General features: G+C 42.0%; 1 protein-coding gene across 1 annotated transcript in view; it reads right to left on the bottom strand.

Moving 5' to 3' along the window:
• Nucleotides 1–14,809, bottom strand: part of LOC139459585 (uncharacterized) — a 77,237-nt gene that overhangs the window by 11,625 nt on the left and 50,803 nt on the right. The window contains exons 19-25 of the mRNA XM_071241139.1: nucleotides 9,147–9,185; nucleotides 8,400–8,563; nucleotides 7,836–7,952; nucleotides 6,778–6,969; nucleotides 6,190–6,256; nucleotides 3,398–3,448; nucleotides 2,226–2,506 (exon numbers count right to left, since the gene is read on the bottom strand). Of these exons, the coding sequence (XP_071097240.1) occupies nucleotides 2,226–2,506; nucleotides 3,398–3,448; nucleotides 6,190–6,256; nucleotides 6,778–6,969; nucleotides 7,836–7,952; nucleotides 8,400–8,563; nucleotides 9,147–9,185 (911 nt within the window). The remainder of the gene's footprint in view (nucleotides 1–2,225; nucleotides 2,507–3,397; nucleotides 3,449–6,189; nucleotides 6,257–6,777; nucleotides 6,970–7,835; nucleotides 7,953–8,399; nucleotides 8,564–9,146; nucleotides 9,186–14,809) is intronic.

Genomic DNA, 14,809 nt, shown 5'->3' with positions numbered 1-14,809 from the left:
TGTGGTACGAACATCCCCAATGGACAATTGTCACAACTCTAGCCCCTCTACCTGTTTGTGGTACTAACATCCCCAATGGACAATTGTCACAACTCTAACCCCTCTACCTGTTTGTGGTACTAACATCCCCAATGGACAATTGTCACAACTCTAACCCCTCTACCTGTTTGTGGTACGAACATCCCCAATGGACAATTGTCACAACTCTAGCCCCTCTACCTGTTTGTGGTACTAACATCCCCAATGGACAATTGTCACAACTCTAACCCCTCTACCTGTTTGTGGTACTAACATCCCCAATGGACAATTGTCACAACTCTAGCCCCTCTACCTGTCTGTCGTACTAACATCCCCAATGGACAATTGTCACAACTCTAACCCCTCTACCTGTTTGTGGTACTAACATCCCCAATGGACAATTGTCACAACTCTAGCCCCTCTACCTGTTTGTGGTACGAACATCCCCAATGGACAATTGTCACAACTCTAGCCCCTCTACCTGTTTGTGGTACGAACATCCCCAATGGACAATTGTCACAACTCTAGCCCCTCTACCTGTCTGTCGTACTAACATCCCCAATGGACAATTGTCACAACTCTAACCCCTCTACCTGTTTGTGGTACTAACATCCCCAATGGACAATTGTCACAACTCTAGCCCCTCTACCTGTTTGTGGTACTAACATCCCCAATGGACAATTGTCACAACTCTAACCCCTCTACCTGTTTGTGGTACTAACATCCCCAATGGACAATTGTCACAACTCTAGCCCCTCTACCTGTCTGTCGTACTAACATCCCCAATGGACAATTGTCACAACTCTAACCCCTCTACCTGTTTGTGGTACTAACATCCCCAATGGACAATTGTCACAACTCTAGCCCCTCTACCTGTTTGTGGTACGAACATCCCCAATGGACAATTGTCACAACTCTAACCCCTCTACCTGTTTGTGGTACTAACATCCCCAATGGACAATTGTCACAACTCTAGCCCCTCTACCTGTTTGTGGTACTAACATCCCCAATGGACAATTGTCACAACTCTAGCCCCTCTACCTGTCCGTGGTACGAACATCCCCATTGGACAATTGTCACAACTCTAGCCTCTCTACCTGTCTGTCGTACTGACATCCCCATCGGACAAGTGTCACAACTCTAACCCCTCTACCTGTTTGTGGTACTAACATCCCCATCGGACAATTGTCACAACTCTAGCCTCTCTACCTGTCCGTGGTACGAACATCCCCATTGGACAATTGTCACAACTCTAGCCCCTCTACCTGTCTGTCGTACTGACATCCCCATTGGACAATTGTCACAACTCTAGCCCCTCTACCTGTCTGTCGTACTGACATCCCCATCGGACAAGTGTCACAACTCTTGCCCCTCTGCCAGTCTGCATCTTTTTGGGGCAAGGGAGTTAACTGACTATTAAAGTCCAGTTTCCACCCTTGCCAAACTAGGCTGGACCTTCCAGGCTCGATTGTAGCGCCACCAGTGGCTATTATGAGTTATGCTCCTTCTATGTTCCTCCTATTGACTTATCAAATTCCATCTCTCTTATCACTTATCACTTGCATTTCCTTCAAAACAAAACGCAGCGCCCAGTTAAGATGATCTGCGCGATAGTCAAGATCTGTATTGTAATAAAACGGGTTTTACCTCGCAAAGTGCATCAAATTACTTGAGCACCTTTATTAAAAACATGAAAAAAATTGCAAAATATCTGTCGACGCCCAGTTGGCGGTACACATGCTATGCAAATCCTGCAGTCGACTGAAATCTGCACTCTGAAATCCATGTTGTTTACGAACTGGATGTCTGGTTCATCACGCGATTTTGATTGGACTATGCATAGACTCGTTAGTACAGCCAAATGTAACTCCATAATACCAGCCTAGTTTGGCAAGGGTGGAAACTGGACTTTTACAGTCAGCTAACTCCCTTGCCTCAGGAAGATGCCAGTCTGTGGTACGGACATCCTCATTGGACAAGTGTCAACCCTCTAGCCTCTCTACCAGTCTGTGGTACTGACATCCCCATTGGACAAGTGTCACAACTCTTGCCCCTCTACCAGTCTGTGGTACGGACATCCTCATTGGACAAGTGTCAACCCTCTAGCCTCTCTACCAGTCTGTGGTACATGCTCTTTTATTGGACAATCAGGCATCAACCAGTTCCTAAGCTGACACAAATTTCCCAAACAAATCAATTTTCCTCACCTCACTCTCGAACCTCTTCCCCTGGTCCAGTTCCCGGGGGTAGCCGTCGATGAGGAAACCTTTACTGGAGGCAGCCTTGGCGACCATGGCTTCCTTCAGGAGCAGCAGGACCTCGTCCAGCGGTACAAGGTCGCCTTTCTCCATGATGGCCGTCAGGTGCTTCCCCCGTGCTGATCCTGATGCGACCTCTGCTCTCAAGAGGTCACCGCTGGACAGATGAGTGAACCCATATCTCTCCACAATCTTGGCACTTTGTGTTCCCTTCCCACTGCCTGGGCCACCTGGTGGCAGGGACACAAGGGGAGATAACTATTGAATACTTAATTCAGAGTAATATAATTGTACCAAATTGCCTTGTAAGGCTGCAACAGTTTGGAAAAGGTGGAACCACTTAGGTCACATTTTATTTCACAGATGAGTGAGTGAGGTATTTTCATAATGTTGTTTTGGGCAGTATTTCAGTTAAATAATGGGGAGTCAGCTTAGTGTGAAATGAATGTTTAAAATGATGCAAGTCCTACACACTTACCTAGCCAAGAGCATGGGCATGGTAATGACAAACCACAAAACACAATAAAGGTAAATTTGGGATTTGCAACAGTGATCATCAGATTCTGGCATGGTTAAGGGAGGCAACTCTACCATCTGCGTCCTACAGATGAGCCTACAATAAGGTTTGTAAAAGTTCAACTTAGATAATGTTTTGATAGCCAATATGCTAATTTCCATGTTGTTATTCAGGTTTTAATGCCATTTATGATGACATCATATCTTAAATAATCCAGTTTCAAGTTGGTTCAAGTTTAGTCTTCTTGTGTAGCCAGTGAAATCATGGATGCTAAATATTGTGTCCATGTCAAACCCACTCACTGACGAAACTTTGACCGTGCCATATTTTAAATTCTTTTGATTATTTTTCTTACAGGTACAGGAATTCCATCAGTAGGAGTATGTTCATCATGAAATACATTGTTTTATTTGTCCAACAAAACACCAGATTAAAAATAGAGCTTTCAACAAGGTGGAAAAAAGATCAGGCCATGGGGGAAAGGTCAACCGCAAATGCGATAACTTCCTTATCTCACAAGCAAACTTCCCTGTAATCAAAAAGTGTTCCAACTTCAATATAGGACAAGGATTCTACAAATGAGAAGATAAAAAGTTCAACTCACCGACAATAAACACAACGTTTGCATCCTTCAGTGCAGGGCCGCTTGTAGGTGCTGGGGACAGATTGACAAATAGTCAGGAGAAATACAATCGAAGGCCATAGTTAACTGTTTTTTGACAGAGGGGGCAAATATTTGTACAAGTAACTCTTGTCCCACTTGATTCAAATAAAACTGTTTTCTATAAAAAAAAATGCCTCCCTGGCTACAGCACTGCAATCTCTCCCAGAACAAATCATGCTTGTGGCGTTCATGAACGTTTCAATTATGAACACTAAACAGGAACAGCTGTTAACGACTACATTGAACACGTTTCCTCAGGAGACACAACTGTTAAACACCAAGGTGATAAATCCCAGTTTCAAAACAGTAAACACAGTTGCCATTGTCTAATGGCTGCAGGAAGGATATACTAGATCTGCAGGAAGGATATACTAGATCTGCAGGGAGGATATACTAGATCTGCAGGGAAGATATACTAGATCTGCAGGGAAGATATACTAGATCTGCAGGGGGGATATACTAGATCTGCAGGGAAGATATACTAGATCTGCAGGGAAGATATACTAGATCTGCAGGGAGGATATACTAGATCTGCAGGGAGGATATACTAGATCTGCAGGGGGGATATACGCACCCATGATATCCAGTCTAACTCAGTCAGCTGACCCACATTCACTTATCTTGGCTTCACCCGATTTGTTATGTCAATATGTCTTTACGTGCCGGTAATCTCACGCCTGTTTTAGCTCTGTCGCACTCTATGTGTACCAGTTACCTGTCATTTATTTCCCACCACACAGACTATATATATTAACTCTAAAAAGGCTGTAACTGATACGAATCAACCAAAATAAATCATGGACAATCTAGTTGGACAGGTTCCATGGTTGTTGCCAGGTGCCGAGTGACGCAAACTCAAAGTCCTAGAATATGCAATATCCTGACATTCCTCAGGACCTTATGGTAACACTGAAGGTGATAATGTCTCCTCTTATCAGTTGACCCTGGTTCACGTTATGTAGGATATCAGTGTATCTGTACCACATGTACCGTATTCGACGTAATAAGCGCCCAGGGAGCTCTCAAAATTAACAAGCATGAATTACTCATATCCCCCGCCAATATGACATGTCCGGTTGTGTGCAATGCATTAGCTCCTGTGAACTATGTTCACTGGACCATTTTGTAAATGGCCTAATTGCAGCACTAAAAACGTTATTACTGGTGTTGTTTTGCCATCTGCAGTTTACGATAGAATACTTAACTGTATTTGTGATGAGTAAGGATGAGACAACTTCTTTATTACAATTAGGAGCGACGTTTCGGTGTAGGTTCTAACACCGTTATCAAGCAAGTGAAGTACAGAGTATGGTTGACAAGAATATATACAGGATAGGAGGCAGTGTTTATACAGTTGAGTAGGTTTAAGATGAAGTTACACTGTTGTATTTGTAATGATTTGTGTTATTACTTAAACAATAACCAGAAAAGTAAGGGAGTTCTTGCTTTACTTAGAGATCAATGAGAGCAGGGGTCACCATGAGAAGTAGAGCACCAATCATCTGATGATCTGAGTAGTAGACTGGAGTCTTGAATGCTACAGCACTGGCATGATGGGTAATCAACATGTCCCGTGTCACCAAGACAGTGAGTTGGGAGGATGAATGAGTTGAGTCATTTTCCACACATTAAAGAAATCTTCAAGTTGCAGTTTTTCACTCAGATCACAGTTGAAATCCCCAGTAACTAGGACATGTCCACATTCATGCTGCTTGGAGAGATCCTGAAGTTTCTGCATGAACTTAGTAAGTGAATGCGACAACCGTGTCTATGGGGGAACATGCACACAAGCAATGCAAAACTTACCAACAACAAAGGAAATGTATTAAATACTGTGAGATGACATTACATCACATAGCTGGACACTGTTCTTGTAACTTGTTGAAACATACACAGTAATACCATGTGTAGTGTCTCCTGGATAGACTTGATATCCTGGCAGGTCTCTTTCACTGTAATCATTGATGTGTGTTTCTGTGAAACACAAAACATCAAGCACACCAACAAACTTATCCTTCTTCACATCTTCGAAATGAGCACTGAGGGATAGAACATTCAAGTGAGCCACCTTGAGTCCATCAGCATGAATGTTCTCTACAGGGTGTGTCCAGGTGAACAGTCTTTCATTCCGCAATCTAGTCATCTCATCCAATGCTTTTTTGTATACCATAATTTTGTGTTCAGCAAAACCTACAAGTTTTAGGTCTTTCCTTAATTTGACCCTACTGAGCATCGCATACACTTGACCAGGCTGGGCTTTAAATTTACATCCTTGTGTAATTGTCATGTTCCCAATCATCTGCTCATAGATGCTACCTTGAGACTTGTGGATTGTGAGGGCCCATGCTAAAGTTCCTGGATACTGTTTTCTTTCAACCATGACAGAATATTGTACGGTTTTCAAGATCTACTCCAGAAATGAGCACTACCACCATTTTCAGTCGTAGTTAAAGTCGTTGCCATGGAAACTCGAAAAATCATTTTTTTCAAAAATCCCAAACTATCAAAAGGCACCAGTCATGTGTCAAGCTTGATGAGTAAATATTGTACGGTTTTCAAGATCTGCTCCGGAAACGAGCACTACTGCCATTTTCAGTCTAAGTCAGAGTCGTTGCCAGGGAAACTTTAAATTATTTTTTTAAAATCCCAAACTAACAAAATGCACCAATTTACCGCTAGACCTCTTTATGTGCCAATTTTGCTGACGAAATATTTTACCTCTCACCACTCACCTGTGAAGGCATCAAATATCTTCTCCACCTCCTTGAAGACAACATCAGGGCCAACCTCGGCTGCAACCTGCACACAGACATAACCTGATGACTACATTCCTCATACACAGACATGCAGACACAGACATGCAGACACAGACAGGCAGATGTAATCTAGAATACATTTCTCAGACACAAACTGAGACACAGACAGATGTAACCTGATGACTACATTCCTCAGACACAGGCAGACACATATGTGCACATAAAAACACCAACAGACATGTGAAGTTGCATACAGAGAAACCATCACAGGACACAGACATACATCCATAGACACACATACATAGACACACATACATAGACATACATACATAGACACACATACAGACAAGCATACAATCATACATGCATTTTTTAATCACTATCAACTAGTGATGATAAGAACATACACACACAGACATATATGGAAACATACACATTTTTACACAGGTAAATATCATATGACAGCCACTGAACTCATCTCATCCCATGTAGATTGGTTCTAGTAAAGATGAAACATACTGCCCTCTTCATATCTCACAGCAGCAACTCTGTCCACACCCTCACCTTTCTCACTTTGCCCTGAGACTGGTAGTAGTCTATGACAGGTGTGGTCACATCGTGGAAGGTCTTCAGCCTCTTCTTGATCGTCTCCTCATTGTCGTCCACACGCCCACTTGTCTTTGCCCGATCCAGGAGTCTCGCAGTCATCGTTTCATCGGCCACCTCGAAGTATAGGACAAACTCTGCTGGCGCCACCTACAGGACAAACAAGGGAGATCATCATGGAGCTCAAAATATTACAATATTACATAATGTCAAGTATGACAAGCTGGAGCAGGCAACCTAGGGGTTGATGGTGTGAACACTGAGAAGTTTTGTTTTGATACAATGACTCAAGAAGCTCATCTTCCCGAGGCAAGAGAATCAACTGACTATGAAAGTTCAGTTTAACCCTTGCCAAAATGGGCAGGAATTTCTGGGCTCGATTGTAGTGCCACCAGTGGCTATTACGAGTTATGTCCCTTCTATGTCCCTCCTATTGACCAAATCAGATTCCACCTCTAATATCACATGAATTTCCCTCAAACAAAATGTCAGCCCAGTCAAGAAGATCTGATCGATAGTCAAGATATATATTGTGATAAAACAAGTCTTACTTCACGTAGTCCATCAAATCAGGTGAACACCTTCATTAAAAACATGAAAAGATTTGGGAAATATCTGTGGATGCCGAGTTGGCAGTACACATGATTTGTAAACCCTGCAATGAACGGAAATCTGAAAGGCAGTTTACAAGCCAGATGTCCGTTTTGTTACGCGATTTTGATTCTACTATGCATAGACTCATTAGTGCAGCCAAACTATAACGCCATAATTCCTGCCCAGTTCGGCAAGGGAGGAAACTTGACTTATATAGTCGACTCTCTTGCCTCAGGAAGATGCAAGAAGTCAGTCAGGCTGCATCTGAAGCTTTGTCTTTACTCAACCAAACTATCCATTCACAGTCATTGTGTCCAACCAATCCTCTTTACTTGTCTCTCAGGATCATCAAGAGATATTGGTGATCTATTCTGACTGGTTTGCTGTAGAAGAGAACACTGACGAAGTTTGATGATACGTACCTCGCTCTCGAACCTCTTCCCCTGGTCCAGTTCCCGGGGGTAGCCATCGATGAGGAAACCTTTACTGGAGGCAGCCTTGGCCAACATGGCTTCCTTCAGCAGCAGCAGGACCTCATCCTGTTGACAGAGAACAGGTTTATATGACACACAAACAACAGGGTCATGTGACAGACATCACGGTCATCCGAGATGCAGAAAATAGGGTCATGTGACAGACAACATGGTCATGAGACATAGACAACAGGGTCATGTGACATAGACAACAGGGTCATGTGACATAGACAACAGGGTCATGTGACATAAACAACAGGATCATGTGACATAGACAACATGGTCATGTGAAACAGACAACATAATGTACTGTCATTGGAATAAATAAATTACAGATCAGGAAAACTTTCATCATATTTTTTTACTGTTCTACTGTTGATTTCATTCAGTGTTGAACAACCACCCCACCAAATGAATACAAATAAAGATTGTCATGGTATATATCATCAAAACTGATAATTTTCCTGTGTTGTTTGTGTATATTGATATATAAATATTAAGTCTTGAACTCACCAGTGAAACCAAATCACCCTTCTCCATCGTTTCATTCAGCCTCTTGCCACGATCTGACCCTGACGCGACCTCCGCCCTCAAGAGGTCACCACTGGAAAGGTGGGTGAAGCCGTACTTCTCCACGATCTTTGCACATTGTGTACCCTTACCACTGCCGGGTCCACCTGGTGGCAAAACAAGGGGGGTAATGAGCTTGGAACAGTTATATGACAGCGTACGTCAGCTTAACGTGTCGGCCAAAAGAAACAGGATGTTAACAAACATGGTTTCATCCATGAGCATCGTACTGACAAAACAATGATGAGGGCAAATCTGGGATTCGAACCCATGACCAGCAGATTCTGGGAGAAGATGTGTCCAGAGAACAGAGAACAGCATCCACTGGGACTTTGTCGGTTTAGCACTTGATGCCACCCTGAGCAATATCCCTGCTGAATTATGGTGGCTTGTAAATTATCAAGTCTGGACAAGACAGTCCAGACACCCTATCATCCACATGCATGAGTGAGTGAGTGAGTATGGTTTTACGCCGTTTTTGCAATATTCCATCAATATCACCAGAAATGGTGGGGACACCAGAAATGGGCTTCACACATTGTAGCCATGTCGGGAATCGAACCCGGGTCTTCGGCGTGACGAGCGAACGCTTTAACCACTAGCCTACCCGACCACACCCATATGCATGACATGGGGAGGGGGGGGGGTATATAAATGTTTGATATTAAGGGCATAAGTAAGTGAACTCACCCACAACAAACACCACCTTGGTGTTCTGCAGGGCGGCTTCTGGAATAAGAAGGAGATGGATTAAATGAAGGGAAAACTGATAAAATCAACAAGATTCAGAATGTAGTGTGTCGACATTTGTTGTCTGTAGGGCCTTACGCACTTCTTGTGTGTTCAGAATGCAGTGTTGTCTGTAGGTGTCTTGAGAACTCTTTATATGTTCATTGTGTGTATAGTATTTCAACATGTGTATGCAGTATGCCTCAAGTACACTGATAAAGTGGAGGAAGTGCTCATAAAATATCAGTCTCCACCAACAGTCATTGACAGAACTGGCTGCACTGGGTGACAGGTTCTACTACACCAAATCAGAACCAGTTGGGACAGTGCGGTTTTCGTAGGGTTTTCGTAGGGAGCCTTCAGTGCAGATCGAGAGATATCTGCAGGCTGTGATTGAAGGATATTGTGTAAGATTTTAATGTCTTTTAAATGTACATCCATCCAGTTATTAAAACTGACCATGTTTTTCTGTATTTAGTACTGTCTTTTTCAACATGATGACTTATGCTGAATGTGACCACATATTTTCAAGTAGGTGACATTTCGTGCGGAACTGGGGGTGGTGTGTTTAGCTTCCTGTACTCGGAAAAGGAGCTGGCTAAGCTTGTCACTTTTCTTTTCTTTTTATTGCTGCTCACATGTACAGGTAATAGCTGTTGAATGCTTAGTTAAGGTTGCTGTCAGGTATGTGCAGTTATGCAGTGTATACACATCGTGTAGTGTAAGGAGCTGTATACACATCGTGCAGTGTAAGGAGCTGTATACACATCGTGCAGTGTAAGGAGCTGTATACACATCTGGCAGTGTGAGGAGCTGTATACACATCTAGCAGTGTGAGGAGCTGTATACACATTGCGCAGTATGAGGAGCTGTATACACATCTAGCAGCGTGAGGAGCTGTATACACATCTGGCAGTGTGAGGAGCTGTATACACGTCTAGCTGTGTGAGGAGCTGTATACACATCTAGCAATGTGAGGAGCTCAGTGTGAGGAGTTGTATACACATCTAGCAGTGTGAGGAGTTGTATACACATCTAACAGTGTAAGGAGCTGTATACATGTCTAGCAGTGTGAGGAGCTGTATACACATCTAGTAGTGTGAGGAGCTGTATACACATCTAGCAGTGTAAGGAGCTGTATACACGTCTAGCAGTGTGAGGAGCTGTATACACGTCTAGCACTGTGAGGAGCTGTATACACATCTAGCAGTGTAAGGAGCTGTATGTACATGTCTAGCAGTGTGAGGAGCTGTATACACGTCTAGCAGTGTGAGGAGCTGTATACACGTCTAGCAGTGTGAGGAGCTGTATACACGTCTAGCAGTGTGAGGAGCTGTATACACGTTTAGCAGTGTGAGGAGCTGTATACATGTCTAGCAGTGTGAGGAGCTGTATACACGTCTAGCAGTGTGAGGAGCTGTATACTGTATATCCAACTGTGTCAAAAAGGTTTACTCAACAGGCATGTCATGTACTCAGCATGTTGGGTATTATGTATTGTCATCGTCACTAATTTGACATCAATTACAGTTGCCATGGCAACTAGATTACTAATACATCCCAGCTGAGTGCACCGACGTTGTACACACATCACGAACTGCCGTGAAATACCAAGCTATATTACAATACACACTAATTGGTCAACACAGCAACTGGTAATGTTTTGATAGGCTATCTCTGGCCAGAGGAACAGTATGAATCCTATAGTATATGTATGTGTTGTAACAATGTTAACACTTTACATTCCACAGATTCCAACTTTCCCAAATTACAATTACCGTATTCGACGTAATAAGCGCCCCGCTCTAATAAGGTCCCACGGTGATATTTGCTGATATATTGGCTTGTGAACAATTCCAGTTCCTTCCGATTGATCAATGTACACAAGACTTATTTATTCGTGTATAGTACACACACGTGTGTTATATGCACCCTTAATTATGGGCAATTAAATTCTAGAAAAACATGTCTGTCGTGTATATACACACAGACTTTTCTTTTGTATCATTTCAGGCTGTCAGCATAAACCACGAAATTTACGATCTTTCAACTCTGTTGTTTTTACCAAAATTGTATTCTAATAAGAGCCCCCTTTCTAATTTTGAGAGCGCCCTGGGCGCTTATTATGTCAAATACGGTAGTATTTTGTAATAATCTGCAGGTCAGGAAACCAAAGCCTGTTATATGAATATTCTACAGTACAATACAGCCAAGTAATTCCAAAACTCAGCTGATAATTGTACCACTTAATTTCTATTTAAACTACAGTAACACCCACTACAAATGAGTGACAATGTTTATCATACCCACCAACAAACAAGACAAGTCAGTTGCAGATGGTGTGAGGCTAAATAATGACCCTCTCTTTATTGGTGGCTATTTATAGTTAATCCTTGTGATCTTGTTTGTCGTATATTGGAATTAGTATTTTTAGTAGCAAATTCGTAACAAATATGAACAATTTGGGACAGTAGTCAGCAAAGCATTTACCAATAAAGTCACAAATATTATTTCACAAACGGTGCACTTGGAGAGATTGACTTCTATGTCAACTATCACTGGATGTGGCAGGGCTGGAGTTCCATATATTGCCACTAATAAATAGAGAATCTCACCCAAGTGTCTTTTGACATGAAATATATCAACACGAGTTGATAAAAGTGGTAAAATTCCGAGGCTTGCCGAGGATTTTTGCCACTTTTATCAACATATGTTGATATATTTGATGTCAAAAGACACTCGGGTGAGATTTTTTTTATCAACATTTCAGGCTGTCAGCATAAACCACAAAATTTACGTTCTTTCAACTCTGTTGTTTTTCACCAAAATAATATTCTAATAAGAGCCCCCTATTTCTAGTTTTGAGAGCACCCTGGGCACTTATTATGTCAAATACGGTATTATGTATGTAAGGAAACATAGCATTGTATTGTTTATCTTACCTCCATGTCAGAATATTGAGATCTGATTGGTCTACGTGATCTTGATAAAAAACTATGTATCCCTCCTGGGAGGGAAATAAATCCCTTATACCCTGCCACCACAAAAACAGGTTGCACTTGGATGAGCAGGAGAATAAATCCCTTATACCCTGCCACCACAAAAACAGGTTGCACTTGGATGAGCAGGAGAATAAATCCCATATACCCTGCCACCACAAAAACAGGTTGCACTTGGATGAACAGGAGAATAAATCCCTTATACCCTGCCACCACAAAAACAGGTTGCACTTGGATGAACAGGAGAATAAATCCCTTATACCCTGCCACCACAAAAACAGGTTGCACTTGGATGAACAGGAGAATAAATCCCTTATACCCTGCCACCACAAAAACAGGTTGCACTTGGATGAGCAGGAGAATAAATCCCTTATACCCCACTACGAAGCATAAAGCTGCACGTTGTTTATGAGTCACTGAAAGTCACGTGACACAGCACTAGTTAACCCCTGCTCAATCGAACAACTGTTTTCTATCAATGTTCAATTTGTTTTAATTCTTTTACAATGGCAGATTGAAACATGTTGGCAAGATAAATTCACAGTAGCAGTATCACTCGGGGTATATGTGGTTTTATTGGGTCTTCGGCAAGTTTTAAACAGTCACCTTTGGCTTGTGGTATTCAATTTATACTCCAAGTCACACTGCTAAAACTTGTATTGTTGCACATAAATCCAGCAAGTCAATTCAAAAGTTTTGTCAATTTTTAGACCTGTTTGTGACATGTCAGATCCATTTTGTCATATATCAGATCTGTTTTGCCTCATGTTAGATCCTTTTGGTCATAAGTCAGACCCCTTTTCAAGTCCTTGATAACAGACTGCTTCTTTCAGCCCTGTAGTCATGAGATAAACACCCTCGTCGGCCACAAGGATCACATTCATAGAACATGCAACAAAACTACATTCCTGTGTCCATATTTATTTCAAAAAGATATCATGACAGTGAAAAGTTTACAAATAAAATGGCTGCAAAAACATGATACATCGAGCATCACATGGAATGTGAGAAACATACCTCGAGTCTATAAGATCCATCTATTCCACTTGACATCTAGCCACATGGCTAGCTGTGGACATGGCAGAGTTATAACCTTACTTTAATCCATGCAGCAGCCACCAAAAGTCTCATTTGTGAGTGAGTGAGTGAGTATGGTTTTATGCCGCTGTTAGCAATATTCAAGCAATATCACAGCAGGGGACACCAGAAATGGGCTTCACACATTGTACCCATGTTGGGAATCGAACCCTGGTCTTCGGCGTGACGAGTGAACGCTTTTACTACTAGGGTACCCAACCACCCCGTCTAATTTGTGAAATCTCCTCACCCGATGATGAAACTAGAGTACTGACCGAGACCCACGATCAAACTGGAGTACTGACCGAGACCCACGATTGAACTGGAGTACTGTCTGAGACCCACAATCAAACTGGAGTACTGACAGAGACCCGCTGTGGAAAGGATGGGAATAAACTTCTATGGGTATAACTTATATAACCCCTGTCGTATAACCAAATCATGACCTACAACACATTTATTGGACCATTTCCAGTCAATGTTCACATGACACATCTGCCAACCAACATCAATGCTTCACAATGCTTCCACAAGGCACCACTGGCAGAGCAGTAATGTTGCCTGATCATCACAAGGTTGGGAGTATACCAAGTGGGAGAGTTTTCTCGAGATTCATATTTTACTTCACGTCAGAGATGTCAGAAGACATTTTATCATACCTCCAGGTCAGTATAATACGTGACCTTGATAAAATACTATGTATCCTGCCTTGCAGGCAAACAAATTTCTCAGCAGGAGAATAAATCCCTTATACTCTACTTTGAAGCAAAAAGCTGCATGCTTTTTCCAAGTCGATGAACGTCACTTAACCTCAACGCAATCAAACAGCTTTTTTCTATCAATTTTGAATAAGATAAATTGGTTGTAGCAAGATCACTCCGGTCACATGGGGTTTTATGCATTCCGGATTGTGGCATAAAACTTAACTCAGGAAGCATAAAACCCCACAAGTGATCCTGCTACAACTTATGATGTAAATCATCTTCACATGGCACTATGTGAACAGAGTAGGAGTATTATACTCCTAGACTTATACATAAGAAAAGTAGGTATTTGGCCCAAACTCCTACTGTCACAACAACAGAAACCATGGCAACGAGGTGTATATAACCTGGGGTATACCACAGACCCCGTGTGGCTCTACAAGGTACCGGTAGTTCTAATTCTTCCACAATGGAGAGGATACGTATTTCTACAGTTAAGGAATAATATAAAAGGGCATTTTGTTTACTAACAGAAGACAGTGTTCCTATACTATCCCAAACAAAAACAAGTACCCTCGACAAGAACCATTTTCTGATTACAGGTGAGTAATATTGTGATCACCTTCCAGTCATGAGTACACACTGGGAGGACAAGCTGGTTGCTTCTCATCAAAAAAGAATTTATCAAATATCCTTAATTCAGTAATTATTATTCTGATTCTTGTCAAATTTGCCTGGAAAAAACAACAACAAGAAACAGAATATCAATTACCCATCACGCTTCAACACTGTGTGTAACACAACCTGTACAATACTACTTACTGACAAGTGTTTGTATATATAT

The sequence above is a fragment of the Haliotis cracherodii genome, unplaced genomic scaffold, assembly GCF_022045235.1.
Source record: "Haliotis cracherodii isolate W230 unplaced genomic scaffold, xgHalCrac1.p SCAF_13, whole genome shotgun sequence".
NCBI classification, from domain to species: domain Eukaryota; kingdom Metazoa; phylum Mollusca; class Gastropoda; order Lepetellida; family Haliotidae; genus Haliotis; species Haliotis cracherodii.
Note: the sequence above shows the minus strand (reverse complement) of the source record. Positions and strands in the feature narration are given on the sequence as shown.